At 53.0% G+C, this 17,350-nt stretch overlaps 1 protein-coding gene across 6 annotated transcripts in view; it reads left to right on the top strand.

Annotated features, from left to right (window-relative positions):
- The first annotated feature begins 4,320 nt into the window (after positions 1 to 4,320).
- The window catches only part of ACACA (acetyl-CoA carboxylase alpha), a 99,688-nt gene continuing 86,658 nt past the window's right edge, over positions 4,321 to 17,350 (top strand). For 3 of the 6 annotated variants that reach the window (XM_066201958.1, XM_066201955.1, XM_066201957.1), the window contains exons 1-3: positions 6,094 to 6,122; positions 9,017 to 9,063; positions 9,742 to 9,994. In XM_066201958.1, coding sequence (XP_066058055.1) covers positions 9,768 to 9,994 — 227 coding nt within the window. In that variant the 5' untranslated portion in view covers positions 6,094 to 6,122; positions 9,017 to 9,063; positions 9,742 to 9,767. Of the gene's footprint in view, positions 4,392 to 6,054; positions 6,123 to 9,016; positions 9,064 to 9,741; positions 9,995 to 17,207; positions 17,261 to 17,350 lie in introns of those variants that run through there. The other 3 variants (XM_066201960.1, XM_066201961.1, XM_066201959.1) reach the window with 3 other exon arrangements.

Below are 17,350 nucleotides of genomic sequence, written 5' to 3'. Positions count from 1 at the left end.
CGGGGTCTGGGCACGGCCCGCGGCTCACACGGGGGAAGCGGCAGCGGCCGTGGCAGCCGGGTGTCCCGCGGGGAAGAGCCCCCAGGGCCCGAGAGAGCCCCGCGCTCCTGCCCGCAGTCACCGGAGCGGCTTTCCCCCGGCTCCCGGCGGGGTTCGGCCTTGAGGGCATCCTGCCTGCTCTCCAGGTGGCAAAGGGATGGTTTTTATGGGGAAAGAGCTCTCCCATGGCGCTGCGGATGGCCTTGTGAAACAGGTACGGCAGGAAGTGCCCTTCTGGGGGATTAGAACAGGATATAACGAGAGACAATCCCAGAGTGGTGGTTTGGGTGGGAAGGGACCTTAAGGATCGTCCAGCCCCACGCCCTGCAATGGCAGGAGCACCTTCCACTGTCCCAGGCTGCTCCAAGCCCCATCCAGCCTGGCCTTGGACACTTCCAGGGATGTGGAACCTGTGCCAGGGCCTCTCCACCCTCACAGGGCACAGTTCCTTCCCAATATTCCCGTCTAACCCTGCCCTCTGGCAGTCTGAAACCATTCCTCCATCCCTGCTCCTTGGCAGAACTATTGAATAACAAGATTAAAAACACTGGCAATTATTCCCTTTTGCCCTGGCTGCAAGTACATGTGAAAAATTCTGGGAAAAAAAATTCAGGATTTGGGAGAGGTGGAAGTCTGGAATGTCAATGAATTATTTATTGCTTCTGCTAACAGGTTTTTCCTGCATCTGGGAATTAGGACTCTGGGTGGTTAATGGGAAGAATCAGCATATGGGAATCTTCTCAGCAGCTGGTTCCTGCTGTTCCGAGGAAAGGTGGTGGATCTGCAAGGTAAAAGTGCTGTCCTGAAACCTGCAGCTTTCCGTGGACTTCGGATATTTCTGTGCTTAGGGTCTTCCTGTTATGCCTCTGGCATGGGGATGAAAAAATATTCATGAGGAACATTTAAAATCTGTGGAGTCTTACAGGTTTTTCAGACCAGCCTTTTAGTGACACGACATCTCCTGGCTGACCTGAGCTGAAGTCACAGACCACTGATGGCTCCTGGAGGGAGCAGTGATAGGAAAAATCTGTTTTTTTTGAAGTCTGCCCCAATGGTTTCCAACTTAGCAGAGGCCTGAAGGTGCCACCACCCTGTGGCTGCTCACTGGCACGTGTGAAACGGCTCCAAAGGGTCTCAGCTCAATTCCCAACCTCTCTCCAAGCACGTTTGTCACTCCAGTTGCACTCCAAGAGCATCCAAGTGGGTAATTTGGAATGAATTCAGTGCTCACACACTGCTACTCCGAGGTTTTAGTGAATGAGGTAATTTTCATTTGCTATTTGAAATTATTTGCTGATGATTTCTGCTTTCCCTGTGCTCGCCTGCAGGCTGAGCCCCAGGTGAAACACAGCAGTTTTGGGGCAGCTGTGCCCAGCAAATCCAGAGAAGTCAGTGGGAGCGTTATCAGGCCTCTCCCTGCAGGTGAGTCACAGAGTCCTGGTGGGATTTCTAGACGCTGTTGGGTGGAGTTTTTATGCGGCATCGGCGTTTTCTGCCTCGGACACACGGTGGCGGTGGAAATCACCTTTTCCTCCCGAGCTTCGGGCCATGGAGTGCGAAGTAACCACACGTGTGTGTCCCCGAGCATGGAAAGATGAAATATTTCTGCTCGGTCCCAAATAACCGCTGACATTTCAAGTGGCCGAGGCTCTAGAGAATCCAGAAAACTTCCTCATCAGCATTGATACTATTTAAATTAAGGTGTTTATGTTTGGAACAAGAGCAAAATGAGCTCCGAGGGCTGGCCTGTCAATATTTTGCTTTTGAAAAGTGATGTGACCTTTCTGTCTGTTTCTGGGCTGGCAGGGCACGGGTGGTGCCAGGCTGGCAGTGTCACTGACCCCCTCACCTGGGGTGATCTGTGCTGTGTTTGCACTGGGGGTGTCACCAGAGCCTGGTCAGGAGAGGTGGGACCGGCCCTTGGCGTCACCAGGAAAGGTGAAAACATTTCCCCCCTGCGTTTTTTGGAGTTGATTAACTAAGGCTGAACTTCCCTTTTTTTGAGAAAACGGAGTGGCATGAGTTCACAGTGCACATGCTTGGAAGTTATGGAGTGAGAGTAAATAACAGTTTTGGAGCAGGACAGGAAAAGGACGTGCAATTACCACCCCTCCTCCAAAGCAGAAGGTGGTTGTGATTCAAAAATTTAACAGAAAACTGCTGGAAAGTGTGTCTGAACCCTGGTGAAACAATTAAAACACAGATTGTTCCTGCCCAGACTTGAATCCCAGAATCATTTAGGTTGGAAAAGACCTCTCAGATCATCACTCAGAACACTGAGTGCCACATCCAGGCATTCCTTGGACAGCTCCAGGGGTGGGGACTCCACCACTGTTAGTAGTTTAATTTCATGGAATCGTGGAATCTTCTGAGTTGGAAGGGACCCACAAGGATCAGCCCTCACTTTCCTCCAACTGATCGTTCCAAATGCCCTCAGCCTCCCCTCACATGCCTTCCCGTCCAGACCCTTCACCATCTTCATAGCCCAGAAAAACCCTCCCTCCAAATCCATGCTGGAATCTTAAGGTTAAAGTATTTAACTTGCTCCTTTCCACGTGTTCGTGCCTCTCTTTGCCCTTGAGTGGAAGAGTTGCTGCAGGATTTCAGTGTGTGAAGCAATCCCTCCCCCAGCAGTGTTTGGACAGTGTTTGTACCTGGATGGATGCGCTGGGCAGACAGGCAGAGTGCAGGTGCAGGTTTTAGCACGCCTGGAGCTCTGGGAACAGCAGCCAGGATGAACTCAGCACCTGTCGTAATCTCCTGGTTTGGTGAGTTCTGTGTATAGTGATTATCAGTGATTTGGGACCAACCCCTCGCAAGCCAAGCACTCCCCCTCACTCTGCAGGAGCTGGGATTTAGCACTGGAGATGATTAACTAACACCAAACCCCTTCTCTTTAGCTCCTTCATGAAATACTGAATCAGAGGAAGATTCTTTATGTAAAAGGCACATCTGTATCTATGTATTTATGTCTACAGAGGTATAAATAAAAGTGTCCATGCCCCCAAATTTTCCAGATTTAGCCCAAGTGGATGTGAGAATATGGTCTGTTCCCCCAATAATTTTATTTACTACAAAGCCCCAAGTTGGATTTTCTGGCTGGGTAATTCTTGCCTGCAGTAGGCACCCATCCCAGCACGTGCTCCCAGGTCAGTGTTAGTTCCCTGCAGGGTCTCACACCTTCTGACCACTGCCTTGGTGGAAATTATCTCTGGTTTGGGACAGTGGATCCCACTTCTGTGCAGATCCTTGGGGTCCCTGGCACCTCCAGCAGGATCAGCCTGCACAGGTCACCACGTCCAGCAGCATTAGGATTTCAACTTGTGTCACTCACTCCATTTGAATTTCAGCAGCCTTGTAATGCCGCAGAGCTTAAATAAAACACAAAATGTGGGGAAAAAAAGGAAGAGGGGTAGTTCTTTAAACCACTGCCCTTCGACAGAACAAGCGGCTGAAGGTCAAAGACAAGCAGGAGAGGCACTGGCAGTGCCTGGCTCTGCTTCACCGTGTCCTCACCACCTGTTATCAGCTCTGTCCTCCCTGCCTGTGCCAAGGCGGGGACAGGGCACTGTCCTCGAGCCACGCGGGGACCTCGTGCTGAGGTCTCCACACTCACAGGATGGCCTGGGGGGAACACAGGGTCCCACCTCCCTGCTGCAGGAGAGTCACGGCACAGCACACGGCACAGGGCTGCGTCCACACCATTCCGGAGTATCCCCAGTGAGGACACTCCACACCCTGCCTGGTCTCTGTTCCCGCACAGCATCACCTGCACAGGGGGGAAGTTCCCCCTCATGTTCAGGTGGAACTGTGCGCATCACTTCCTGCCTGTCTCCTCTCGTGCTGTTGCTGGGCACCGCCGAGAACCCGGCCCAGCTTGGCACCCCCACCACGGACACCGATGGGCACTGACGAGGTCCCTTCGGTCACCTCTGGTGGAGGCTGAGGAGGCCCAGCCCCGTCGGCCTTCCCTCCCAGGAGCGATGCTCCCGTTCCCGGTGCGGCGGGGTCCCGGCGGTCCCGGCGGTCCCGGGGGTCGCGGGTTCGAGCCCGGGCGCGGCCCCGCCCGGCGCTCAGGCCACGGGCATCGCCCCACGGGCCCCGCCCCCGCCGCGCCGCCCCATTGGTCACGCCCCCCGCCGCGGCCCGGGCGGCGGCCAATGGGAGCAGGGAAGGGGGCGTGGCGCGCGCGGGGCGGGGCGCGCGGGGCCTGACCCGAGGTAACCCCGATCACACCACCGGGGGGCGGTGCGGGGGCGGGGCCGGGCAGGGAGGGGCGGGGCCGGGGCGGGGCCGCGCGGGGAGCGCCAGGCCGGGGGCCCGCGGCGCCTCCGCTGCACCGGCACCGTGAGGTGAGGGCGGGGCCGCGCCGGGGGGGGCGCGCCGGGGAGCGCGGGGGGCGCGGGGCAGCGGCGGGCGGCGGGGCCGGGCCGGGCCGGGCCGGGCGGGGCCGGCCGTGCCGCGGGGGATGGCCGGGCCATGCCGTACCGGGCGGGCGGGACATGGCCGGGCGCCGCGCCGGCGGGAGGTGGCCGGGCCGTGCCATGCCGAGCCGAGCCGTGCCATGCCGAGCCGAGCCGTGCCGTGCCGTGCCGTGCCGGCGGGAGGTGGCGGCACGCCGAGCCGAGCGGAGCAGCGCTGGGCCGAGCTGAGCCGGGGACGGGCCGGGGTCTCCCGGGCCGGGGCCGCCCCTGCCCGCCGGAGGAGCCGCCGCCCGCTCCCCTCCCGGTACCGCGCGCTCCGTCCGGGCCAGCGCGGCCGGTGCCGCCCCCGGAGCCGCCGGTGCCCCGCTCGCGTGGCCTCGCCGCTCACCCCGTCCCCTGAAACAAACAACACGTGGGCGGCGGCGGGTCCGGCACCGAGCGCCCCGCGGGGCTGGAGCTCCGCGGCTGGAGCCCCGGGCATCCCTCCTCCATCTCATCCTTCTGCTATCCCTGCGGGGATTTCAGGATCCCGGGGATCAGTTTGGGTCTAGTTCTGCCGAGGGGCTGAGAGCAGCCCTGAGATGCTCAAAAGCAGTGAAGTTTTAAAGGCAGATTGGCAGAGCAAACCAAATTGTTGTTCCAAATTGTTCTTGCCCCTTTCTTCTCCTAAATATTCTTGAAGAAGTTTAAAATGAAGTTTACTGTGTTAGAAAGTATCCGAAGCGTGAGTGGTGTCTGTTCCACTTTAGCAGGCAGGAAATACTCAGCAAACTGTTTAAGCGATGCCAAAATCTCTGAAAGACAGTGGGATTTAGACAGTCTCGAGTGTTTTAGCAAGCTGGGATAGCTGTAAATACAGGCTCTTATTTTGGTCTCTATAGAGGTTTAGGCTGGATAATAGGAAACAGTTCTTCTTCCCCTGGAGGGTGCTGGGCACTGCCCAGGCTCCCCAGGGAATGGGCACAGCCTGAGGCTGCCAGAGCTCCAGGAGCTGCCAGGGATGCCCAGGCTGGGATTGCTGGGGGGTCTGGGCAGGGCTGGGAGTCAGACTGGATAATCCCTGTGGGTCCCTTCCAACTCAGGGTATTCCACGATTCTGTGATTCTGCATCCACAGGTGGAAAGTTCTAGGTAGTTGTTTCTCTCCCAGTATCCAGCCTAACCCTGCCCTGGCACAGCTCCAGCCGCTCCTTCGGGTCCCGTCCCTGTCACAGGGAGCAGAAATCAGACCAGCAGCCCTCGGTGAGTGTCCCCTCAGCCTCCTGCAGCTGAACAAACCCAGTGCCCTCCTCCTGAGGCCCCTCCAGACCCTTCCCCATCCTCGTGTCCCTCCTTTGGACACTCTCCATCAGCTCTGGATCTCGTGCTGTGGAGCCCGAGCTGCTCCCAGCAGCACACAGTGGACGTGGAACAGGTGAGGAGCAGGTGAGGAGCCTTTCCTCCAGCTCCTCTGGGGCTGTTTGCTCTGTGCCCAGGCCGTTTTGGGCCGGCAGTGAGGCAATGCCCAATGATTAACCAGGAGGCAGGCTCAGGTGGGGCCAGCGTGGGTTAAAACAGCGTGGCCAGGGAGCCACCGAGGCTGTTGGGAGCTGGGAACCCTCTGGGGCAGGAGCCATCCCTTCTCTCCCGACCTGGAACTCCCCCCCCAACCCTGGTATAGGTGAGCACACTGCTGGTTTTTCTGTGGTCAGGAGAAGAGACTCTATTTTAATTCAGTTTTAACTTTTTTTTTTTTCTCTCCGTTGTTTTCTGTGTTTCTCCAGGGAGAGCTGTGAGAGCACAAATTTAAAGTGATTCACGTTGATCAGCAATGCCACAGCTCCCTGGGCTTTAATCAGGGGACATTTGAATACAACTAGTTTTATTAATTTCTACCATATCAATTTGGTAGAGGTGTTACTCTGATTCTTTGAAAGAGCCCATTGAAATTCTGATGTCCTCTTCAGTTGTGGATTTGTCTTCGGAGCGGGATGGCTTAGAGAAAAACAGGAAACTTTAATTCCCACCTGTCATTGCCCAAGTTTCATGCCTGGGCGTATTTTACAGCATTGAAAGTGGTTTTAAAGTGGAGCTGTTGTAGAACTTCTGAAGTCTGGTATTCTTACGCAGTGCATTTCACTGTCAAGGCAAAGATGTGACTAATGGTAGCAGCAGAGCTGTGGAGGAGGGAAGTGGGGTTTGTTTCACCTCGAGCAAAAGCAGACACAACACCTTCTGGGTTTGGGTTGCAGAGTTTTCGTTGCTGGTAGCGGGGACACGAGTTGGGTGTTCAGTGTTGAATGCAGAGCTGGGAGCTGGAGCTGAAGGGAAGCACAGTGAGTCTGTGTAGATCCAGCTGTGCCTAAATGTGTTTCTGCATCTGAGCAGGCTCAGTGCTGTTACCTGTCCTTACATCATCACAGGGGTGAGCTCTCAATCCCCATCCTTCCATAAACTGCAGGTTTTTCTCAGTCTCTGCAGAAGGTACCTGTTGGACAGGCCTTTGGCACCTGCAGGAGGGAGTGCAGGGGCTGTGCACAGCTGAGGATCTGGATGATTTTGGGTTGTAGGGTCCACTTGAGCCTTATTGAGACAAGCAGTGCGTTTGCAGTGGTTTGTGGCACAGGAATTTATCTTGGTGCTCAGCTGGATTCCAGGTGCTTGTGTAAAAATGGAGCTGTGGCAGTTGCATTTCAGAGAGCCAATACAATATGCAGAGGTGCAGAAATATACCCCTTTATTTGTATATATGTGATACACTCCTTTATTTGTATATATATAACATCCTCCTTTATCTGGAGATATGTAACATACCTCTGTGTTTGTATATATATGAAATACACCTCTGTGTGTGTAGATATTACAAGTATATTTATAAAATGTGCCTCTATAGGTCTATGGATAATATATTTATAAAATATCACTCTATATGTATATAGATAATAGAAGTGTATTTTTGTGTGTGTAATACACCTCTATATTTATACGTAATTCGCCTCTATAGTTATATATATATATGTAAAATTAACCTTTATATTTCAATGTATGCAATCTACCGGTGTACAGTGCACAGCCTTGTGTGTTCCACTCACAGCACTGAAACCCAGAGGCTTCGGTGAGGAGATCTCTGAGAAAGTCCCGGTGTAATTTAGCCCCAGACAATGCTGGAATTAATTTAATTATCAACGAGGACTCTTGGTGTGCTGAGAACAAGCTGAGCTTATCGCTCCAGCCCAGCGCTGATTGCACAACCCCAGCAGAACTCCTGCCTGTGGGACTGGGCTCCCAGGGCTTGGGAAGTGGATCTGAGTGTGGGGTTTCATGGATAACAACTGGGGTTTTTTGGAGCTGAATTGGACAAGCAAGGTGTTGGAGTGAGGTTGTGTGAGCGTGGCGGTGCCTGGCGTTGGGTGGATGGTTTCTCATGGAATATTTGAGTGAAACACTTCACTTCCTGCTCCTCTCTGCTTCCAAAAAAAATTAAAAAACCCCCAAAACCTTGAAACTTGGTTATTAATATATTAGTTAGTGAAATTAGGAAAGGTTTTTCTTCGATGAAGTGGGGTTGAAGTTAGTTTGGCTGCGTCCCAACCTCTTCAGCTCTGGTGATTGTGCCAGCAGTAAATCTGTCTGGGTGAAAATCTTTAGGAGTGATCTGATGCCAGGATAAATATCCACGTAAATACTGTCTGCATCTCTGTATGCACAAACAGAATTGGATTTGTGCTGTCTGAGCACCTCAGGTGAAGAAATAAACCTCCCTGCACGGTTTAGCTTGCACATCACAGGTGGACAGGGGAACTTTCTGGTCACGCTTCCCCTTCTTCTCATCTCTACCCTCAAAAAAGAGATTTTTTTAATGCTTTTAATGTCCGTGTCAGACAGATATTTGTGGCTTTTCAGTTATAAAATGGTTAATGACGCCTCTGTCAAATGAAGTGCCCGTGGCCCCAGGGCAACTGGAGTTTGTGGGAGGAGTGATGTCAACACAGGACTTGATCTAAATAATTCAGCCAAGTACATTCATGGCAAAAGTGCATGAGCCAGTTGGATGAGTTTTTCCTTCTCAGTTACTGATGGAAAGCAGGAGTGTGGTGCTTAGGGATTGCTCTGGCTGTAAATCCTTGTCTGGGCCCTCATTAGAGGCCCCGTCATGTCCCATTTGTGTGACACCAGGGGCCAGGTTTTTGTGCCCTGTCGCGTTCCCGTCGTCCAGCTGATTGTGCTGCTGCGTCCTCGTGGCTGTAATTAGCAGGGCTGATGAGGTTTTTACTGGGATATACTCCTTGGGAGTCAGCTGGAATCAGCCAGCGGGTGCAGAAAGTGACAGGAAAGGTTTGACAGGAGTGAACTGGCAGGTGGGAGGGCCGGGTCTTTCAGAAGATTCCAGAAGGATGGACCAGCAGGATGTGCCACCTTGGACTCGGGTTTAGCTCCTGGGTTAATCTGTACCTGGAGCAAACGAGGCAGTCCTGGTGTCCCTGGGGCTTTTTTCATGGTACAAACAGGAAAACCCGCATGGAATATGCTTCATTATAACCCTAATGCTTACTGCCTAATTCTTTTCTTTTCCAGTTCGTTTTGGAAGTGGCTCACTGCTCAGATTGCGCGGATATCGAGAGGTTAGTGCCTTCCTCATTTCCTGATGAGGTGTTTCCAGCTGGGTGTAGTTGTCATGTAAGTGCAGCAAAGTCAGGCAGAGCAGGGGGTATCAAGTGTTTATTCCCCATCCCACCTTTGTTTTCCACATCTCTCATGGCTCTTTCTCAGTTGAATTTTTTTTTTCCTTTTCTGGTTTTTAAGGAAATGCTTTCTGTATTCCCTGCTGGAATACTGGAAAAGACCCATCCCTGGACGTTTCCAAGGCCAGGAGCAGCCTGGACTGGTGGAAGGTGTCCCTGCCCATAGCAGGGGGTGGGATGAGATGAGATTTAAGGTCCCTTCTGACCCAAACCAGTCAGGGCTTCTCTGATCCTGTGATTTTCGATTCTCAGCGTTCCCTGCCTTTGTCTGTAGGTTTTGGGTCTGGTGTGTGGAGTTATTTTGGTGGTTTTATTTCTCCTTTAAGTGCCTCCTGCAGCTTTGTCTGGGGTGGGAGGTCCTGCAGCTGGTGAATCTCGGAGTCCCTGTGCAAACAGGGAAGTCAGTGCTTAGAGCAGAAGAGTTTTGGATCCTGGACTCAGGGTTCTTCTCTGACCTTTAAACATTGCATTTCCCATCAGTGAACCTTGCTTTGTCCTCTCCAAGGGCAGCTATTCACCCCAGGTGTGGTTTTTTTCCCTTTCCTTCGCCCCTTACAGTGTTGAGAGCCCAGTTTGGGGGAGCCATGGAGGAATCTTCAGAAGCCAACAAAGCCCTGGATGCCAACGCTCACTCCCGCTTCATCATCGGCTCTGTGTCAGAGGATAACTCTGAAGATGAGACCAGCTCCTTGGTGAAACTGGACCTGCTGGAGGAGAAGGAGAGGTCTTTGTCCCCCGCGTCCGTCTGCTCCGATTCCCTGTCGGATCTGGGCCTTCCAAACCCTCAGGATGGCCTGGCCAGCCATATGAGGTATGGACAAGTAGTTCTCCAGTCTTTTTTACCCTGTCAAGTCCAAAGATAATCCAAAGGTTCAGTTTTATGGCTTGATTTGTTTGGCTTCAAATGTTTTTGTTTTGCCAAGATGCGTGTTCTGTTTCTGAATGACCTCTTGTTTGTTTCTCTGTATCAAACCCTTCCATTTTCCTTCAGTTCTGAAATATTTGTGCCTAAATTCCTTAAGCACCTTGCCTGCCTTGTCCTGGCTTTCAGAAAATGCAAGTGTCTTCACTGAGATACTCAAAGTTTTCACTCGTGTGTGGTTTTCCTGGGCCCTGTTTGTTGAGAGCAAGAACAATATTTGCTTATTTTGTCTTTGCACGGGATTTTCTGCTTTAAGTGTAGCCAGAGGTTTGGCAGTGGGTAGGATCAGTGGCTCCATGCTGGAATTTGTTTGGTTTGGACAGGGAAATTTGTGATGGTTGTAGTAAGGATTGGAGTCCTGCAGTTAAACCAAGGTTTAGTGTGGTCACTGCTGCCTGAGCTCGGGGTTGGTCTCAGGGCTGCCCCACTCCTGGCTCTTTGTGAATGAGCCACGAGCTGGGCTTTGGAGGTCGTGGTGTTTCCTTGTCCAAAGGTCCCTTCATTTTTAAGTGGTGCTGATTTGCATTCCAGTAATGGGATGTGCCTGTTGGATTTTCCCTGTTCTACTCTGGGCACTTCTCGTGTGCAGGTCACAGTTTCTCAGTGCGTGGTCAGTGTTGCTTCACTCTCCCGCGTATCCTTCATTTGTTTGCCGTATTCCAGGAGGTCTGCTCTTCCAGGGACACGCAGGACAGTGTGAGTCCCACTCCAGTTTCTGCTGGACAATCCCTCACTGCCTTCTCTGTGCTGCTCTTGAAGGAGTGTTTGATTCCAGAAAGGTTTACTGACCAGTGGGAGGTATTTACACAACCAGCTAATCCTTGTTCTTGTGTTTCACTGGTTGCTTTGCTTGTGCAGGTTAGGGAATCGTATTTTCTCCCTTTTTTTTTTGGTGGCTGCCTTCCCACTTCAGGGAGAAGCCTCTGGGAACACACGGTCCCAAACTCCCAGTTTGGGGCAGAAGGGGGACGTTGGTCTGTGCTTGACAGGGCTGTGGTGGCCAGGCTGCTGGGCACGTTCAGCCAGCTGGCACTTGCACAACTGATGCAAAACCTTAAAGCAAATTTACAGAGGGTTACCTTTCCATTCCTGCCAGCTGCAATGATTTGGCAGCACAAAAGGTAATTTTGAAGCAGGAAACTGTAACTGTAAATATATATCTTAGGAGCAGAAGAAAAAATTGAATGAGCACCTAACCACAAGTGTGTAAATGGACAAAATCAGAGCAAGAAACTTCCAGGATAGTGCCTGGCACCAGAGAGCCCCAGTGCAAGAAGTGTGCAGCCTTGGGCACCTCTGTTGTAACCTGCTTACTTTGGCAGTCCCTTTGGGGAGCACTTGACTTTTGAGTTAAATTGGAGAGAAATGCCAATTCAAATAGAAAAAAAGTTACTCCATTATGGGCTGTTTTTCTGAGATAAACTCGGATGAGCTGAAATACTTTTCAGGATGGTTGTCCCTTTCATCAGGAGATTTCTAAATCATGTTTACAGATGGAGAAACTGAGGCAAAGACAACAGCAGAGACAAGTTCAACAACTTGCCTGGAGTCACCCTGTGACGGTCACGTAATGGAACAGAGGTGCTCTTGCTTCCAGCTTCCTTTTGGTGATCACAAAGGTGCCACACTCTGTAAAGTGACAGAGGTGAATTCACAGGCGGTTCTGTACCCTTTGACACAAGGTGCAGGTCCAAGGGAGCATATCTTGTGGAAGAAGCTGCCAAAAATCTTTCCACTTGCTGGTGATTTTCCTACAGGATTAAAACAGAGGTGGCTCGTTCTCTGAGGCGAGGGGCTTTGCTGCAGAGCAGTTCTCGGGGAACAATCATGATTAAAATGCAGGATTTACTCAGCTGCCAAAGGGTTTGTGAGGGCAGGTTTGTGTGACCTTATTGATCTTGTGAAGCGTTTATGCCGTTGCCAAAGACGCTCTTGCTGGGACAGGTTGTGCACTCTGGGCTCTCCTGCCGCTGGACATCTGTGGAGACCTTCACTTGTGCCAGCTGGCTGCTCCTCTGGAGGGTTGAGAAATGAACTTTCAGTTGCTGTGTGGATCATCAGCACCTCAAAACTGGTGTGTGGGGACAGTAACCGCACAGGCCGAGCGTTCAGAGGGTCTTTGTTGCCTTTTGCACCTTTAAATAATAGAACCAAGCCTGGCATTTTTTCCTTTTTTTCTGCCTGTGTTGTCTCTGAGTTCAAAAGTTTCCATCAGCACTTCCAACCAGTCCTGCTGGGGTACAGTTTTCCTTGTAGTGAGCTGTTGTAGAGCTGCTGCGCTCCTTTCTGAAGTTTTAGTGGCAGATTAAATAACTCCATAAATGCCACTTGCAAAGTACTTCAGGCCCATCTGTTTTGTTCAATGAATTGTTGCTGATTCTTGCTGAATTTTAATTTCTAGCTTCCGAGGCGGTATCTTGTATCAAATTCTTGTTTAAAATAGAACAAAACCTGGATGTCTTCTGGTATTTGTACATCAGGGCTCTGGTTTCATAAGCAGTGACATGGGTGCACAGAGTCACCTGACAATCCACTTGTATCAGCTGAAAGGCAAATTTTTGGATGGAGTTCAGCTGTTACCTCATGTGAAGCCCACAGAGTTTAGCTCGTTGCTCCTGACACTGGTTGGACTTCCCAGTGCATTGTCTCCATAAATTATGGGGATGCTTAAGCAGGACTAATCATCTGCTAAAGGAAATTTGGACAAATGCCTCCAATTTTAGCCTGGACAGTGGTGGTTGAGCGTGCCCAGCCTGGCGCTGGGACAAGGTCCCTGCTTAGAAACCAGCCCCAGAGTGACTGCACAGAGTCCTGAACGTAATGAAAGATCCTTTTGAGCCTCTCCTGAATGTGAAAAAATTCCTTTCCAGCCCAGCAGCGTGTGGCTGGGAGGTTGCACTGTGGGGCAGTGATGCTGTGAAGCTGTTGGTGCCGCTGTGGTTCGAGCCCAGCTGAGGGCAGGGAGGCACAGATGTGCTCTGGGCTCTGCAGGGCTGCTCCACAGAGGATTTCTGCTCTGCTGCACGGAGTCCTGGCTGTCTGCAGGGTCTTCTTTGGCTCTGTCTGTGCTGTCCGGTGATGCTGGAGGTTCTGTGTGCAAGGAACCCCTTCCTCTATCCCAACCTGGCTGTGGATGCTTCCAGGGATGGGGCAGCCACAGCTTCTCTGAGCACCCTGTGCCAAGCCCTCACCACCCTCACAGGGAAGAACTTCTGCCCAGCTTCTAATCTAAACCTGCCCTCCTTCAGCTTAAGGCCATGAACTTTATCCACCTGGAGTGAAAAGCTGGTTTCCTCCTCTCTCTGTTGAAAGAAAAGGAGGTAGTTTGGACTCGTGGCTGTGCCTGGTTGTGCTGATAACAGTGAGAGGGAATTGCAGCTCTTCCCTTCCCTGGGAGGTGCTCTGCTTCCTGAACAAACACACTCTATACCTCTGCATGCCTCTCAGAAGCTGCACTCTTATTTTGGTGTTATTTTACTCCCTTTAACCTCAGGTAACGGAGGGAATGTCCTCTCTCAATTCAGTCATTTGTTGGGGGATTTTGTGGAGGTTCCCTGGCTGAGATACCACGGCGTGACAGCATCTGCCACGTGCTCACTTATCTGATCCTTCTAACTGAAAGGATCTCTAACTTTGGGTAAATTTAATGTGAGACTCCCCCACCTGCCCCCTAACTCTGGTGTGAAAGGGTCCATTCTCGTGTTCCTGCAGATCAGATCTGTTCAACACTTGGACTTGGCCAAAGAGCGCGGGGAGGGCTCCCTGCCAGGGACTCCAATTCCATTCCACTCTCTGCTGCAGAACTATCTTGTGCTGTTGTTGTTGTTGTTCACTTTTATCTTGGTGTCAGGGCTTGCCCTGGACAGTGTTGGGCTGTTTGCTGCTCCAGGAACATGTGGAATTTTATACTTCATGAGGATTTAAAAGCAAAAGTTGGTACTTTGTAGGTTCAGGAACTGCAGCATGGATATTGATTTGATTTAAACCTGGCTGTTTGTTTGGATTGATGCTTGGATTCAGTGGGTATTGTGAGGGTCAGGGTGTTGCTTTTGGACTTGCAAGGAACCTCAGTGATCTGGGCTGTGTGTCCTGGGAATGGTCCCGTTCCAAATGCACCTGGCATGGCAGATAAACAGCCAGGTGTGTGGTTAGAGAAAGGAACTTCTAGCAGACTGTTGGCACTTGGTTATTTTGGGAGGAATTCTGGCAGCTTGTACCCATTTGAGCTCTGTAAAAATTCCTGCTTTAGGCTAAAGACCTGCCTGGACTGACGCTGGAATTCTGTGTTACCATGGAACGGAAGTTATTTACCAGGCAGTGCAGGGAGGGCTGGTTTTGTTCTGTGCTGCATCCTTTATTTAATTTCCTGAAATCCTGAGGCTCAATTCGTTGTCAGAGCTGAGTCGAGTTTCATTTGTTTTGACCTCTAGGTGAAGCCCTGGTTTTGGCAGTGTCTGTGTTCAAGCCAATTCTGGCTCCTTAAAACACGGGCAAAGCTGTCTCTGACAGAGTGCAGATTGCTGCCTGCAGTGCCTGTTGCCTGAGGTGTAGGGAACCATTTATTCCAGCTGTGGAATTCTGCATCCCTTGCTGGACAGCATTTCTGCTCGTTCCTTCCTTTTGCCTTCCCGTGAAATCAGATGCAAGGGCAGAGCTAAAACTGGAGCAGATCTTAGGGAGGCTTCAGCTGCCTGAGTCTTATCACCCGGCTGGAATACGTGTTCTCATCGTCTTTCCAAAACACAGAGCCCAAAGGGATGGGGAGAGCTGCCCTTTCCACACCCTTCACAGGCCACATCCAGAGGGAAGCAATCCCCAGCCCTTTCTCTGGGGAGTCTGTGTGTGTGTGTGTGTGTGTGCTGCAGTCTGCTCCAGGCTGCCTTGCACATGAGGCAGCTCATGCATCCCTGCCTCTGGAATCCACGGGAGCGTCGCCCACAGCCCCTGGCATGTGGCAGTGCTGGGATCCGTGCCGGCTCCTGGCTGGGATGTGCTGCAGGTACGTGTCCCTGAGGAAGGGTTTTCCCTTGGAGGCTGCAGCAGAGGAGCAGGCACGGCCTTTCCCTTTGTCTGCCAGCGCCGAGGAGGGGGTGGATTCCTCGGGATTTGGGGAGCGCTGCCTGCAGGGAATGAGCTCTGGGGAGCCTGTGTGTGTTGGACGTGTGTGTGATCCAGCCCTGGATCAGTGGCACATCCTTGTGCAGCTCGTTCTTGTAGGGATGCTGCAGCAAATCGTGGCCATTGATTTCCCAGCTGCGAATTCAGCTGGCAGAATGTTTTTTATTTTTAACCAATGCTGAAGCTGCTCCTCTGGGTGTGTTCTTCTAGCAGCAAATCGTGGCCATTTCTCTCCCAGCAGTGGATTCCTCTGGTGGAAGGCACAGGGAATGTTTCTAGCGGTGCCACATTAAGCTGTGTGTGGATTTGTTTCCTTGCAGCCACAACAGGCGGAACCTGTTTGGACGGGGGGCTGCAGGTGGGGTTTTTGGGAATGAATTGAATGGGGAATTTGTGGGGTACCTGATCTTTGGGTAGTTTGAGATGCCTTTCCAGGAGGAATAAAGGCTGGCAAGTGCCAGGTGTTGAGTTCTGGGGTAGATACATGGTGTTGGGGTGCTCCTGTTGGTTACACTCTGTTCTCTCTCAGACCCCTTGGCTCTGCTGAGGTTTGTGTGCAGGGTGAGGCTGCCCTCACCCCACACCCTGTTCCCTGCGGGTCCCTGGATGTGCCTGGAGCTGGCAGCACATGGCACTGCTGCTGCCCCTCACCGTGTCACCGTGTCACCTCCTGTCTCAGGTTAACGTGGCACTTCTCCCCTGGATACTTGTTCCTTTGTCGAGTGATCCCCTCCTGGCTGGATGCATTTTGGGATTCTGTGCTCCAAATCAAAGCTGTGCTGCCTGGCTATGGCCCTCCACCAGGACAGACCCAGATACCCCCAAATTAAAAAATTTCCAGCTGCTGTGCCTGTCCCTGGGTGCTGTCCCTGTCACTTCCCCACCCCTCCTGAAAAACCCAATACGAAATCCTACAAAGGGACTGAACTCCTGGGGTTGTAGACCCTGCAGCTGGGGATGTGCTCCCGGAGCAGCATCCCTGTGGGTGCTGCTGGAGGATGTGGGGTGCTGTCCCTGCAAATCCCATATGAAATCCTACAAGGGAACTGAATTCCTGGGGTCGCAGACCCTGCAGCTGTGGATGTGCTCCCGGAGCAGCATCCCTGTGGGTGCTGCTGCATCCCTGTAGGTGCTGCTGGAGGATATGGGGTGCTGTCCCTGCAAATCCCATATGAAATCCTACAAGGGGACTGAATTCCTGGGGTTGCAGAGCCCTTGCAGACCCTGTGGTGGGGATGTGCTCCCGGAGCAGCATCCCGGTGAGTGCTGCTCCATCCCGGTGGGTGCTGCTGCATCCCGGTGGGTGCTGCTGCATCCCGGTGGGTGCTGCTCCATCCCGGTGGGTGCTGCTGCATCCCGGTGGGTGCTGCTCCATCCCGGTGGGTGCTGCTCCATCCCGGTGGGTGCTGCTCCATCCCGGTGGGTGCTGCTGCATCCCGGTGGGTGCTGCTGCATCCCGGTGGGTGCTGCTGCATCCCGGTGGGTGCTGCTCCATCCCGGTGGGTGCTGCTCCATCCCGGTGGGTGCTGCTCCATCCCGGTGGGTGCTGCTCCATCCCGGTGGGCGCTGCTGCATCCCGGTGGGTGCTGCTGCATCCCGGTGGGTGCTGCAGGAGGGCGCGGGGAGCCGCGCCGCCCTCTCCCGGTGTTCCCCCAGTTTGGGAGCGCATCCCGTGGCTCGGAGCAGCCGCCGTGCAGGCGCTCTGAAGCTCGTTCATTACGTAACCTGTGGCTGCTCCTGTCCCTGCGCCGCTCCGGGTGACAGCGAGGGAGGCCGGTCCCCTCCGCTGCGTCACCGCCGGGGTGACACTGGCGGGGGGAGCCCGGGACAAAGGTCAGGAGATCTGGAGCAGCCGGGGAAGTGCCGCTGCTGGGAGGAGAGAGCGCCCGAGGCTCTTTGCGGCTCCTCCTTTGAGCTGCGGAGCTGGCAGCATCGAGGAGCCGCCAGCCAGCCCGAAATCCATTCACTGCTGCGCCCAGGCGGCATGGAGGATTCCGCAGAGCAGAGTCAGGAGATGAGGTACCACATGCTGCAAAGGTAGGGATGGCACGTCTGCCCCTGCTGGGGATGCCCACCCAGCTTCGGGTGTTCGTTTTGTCCTCTGGTGTTCGTTTTTGTGCCCGCGGG

Source organism: Chamaea fasciata, unplaced genomic scaffold, assembly GCF_029207755.1.
Source record: "Chamaea fasciata isolate MVZ Bird 193981 ecotype frontalis unplaced genomic scaffold, bChaFas1.0.hap1 SCAF_21, whole genome shotgun sequence".
NCBI classification, from domain to species: Eukaryota; Metazoa; Chordata; class Aves; order Passeriformes; family Sylviidae; genus Chamaea; species Chamaea fasciata.
This window is presented reverse-complemented; position numbering and strand designations above follow the sequence as displayed.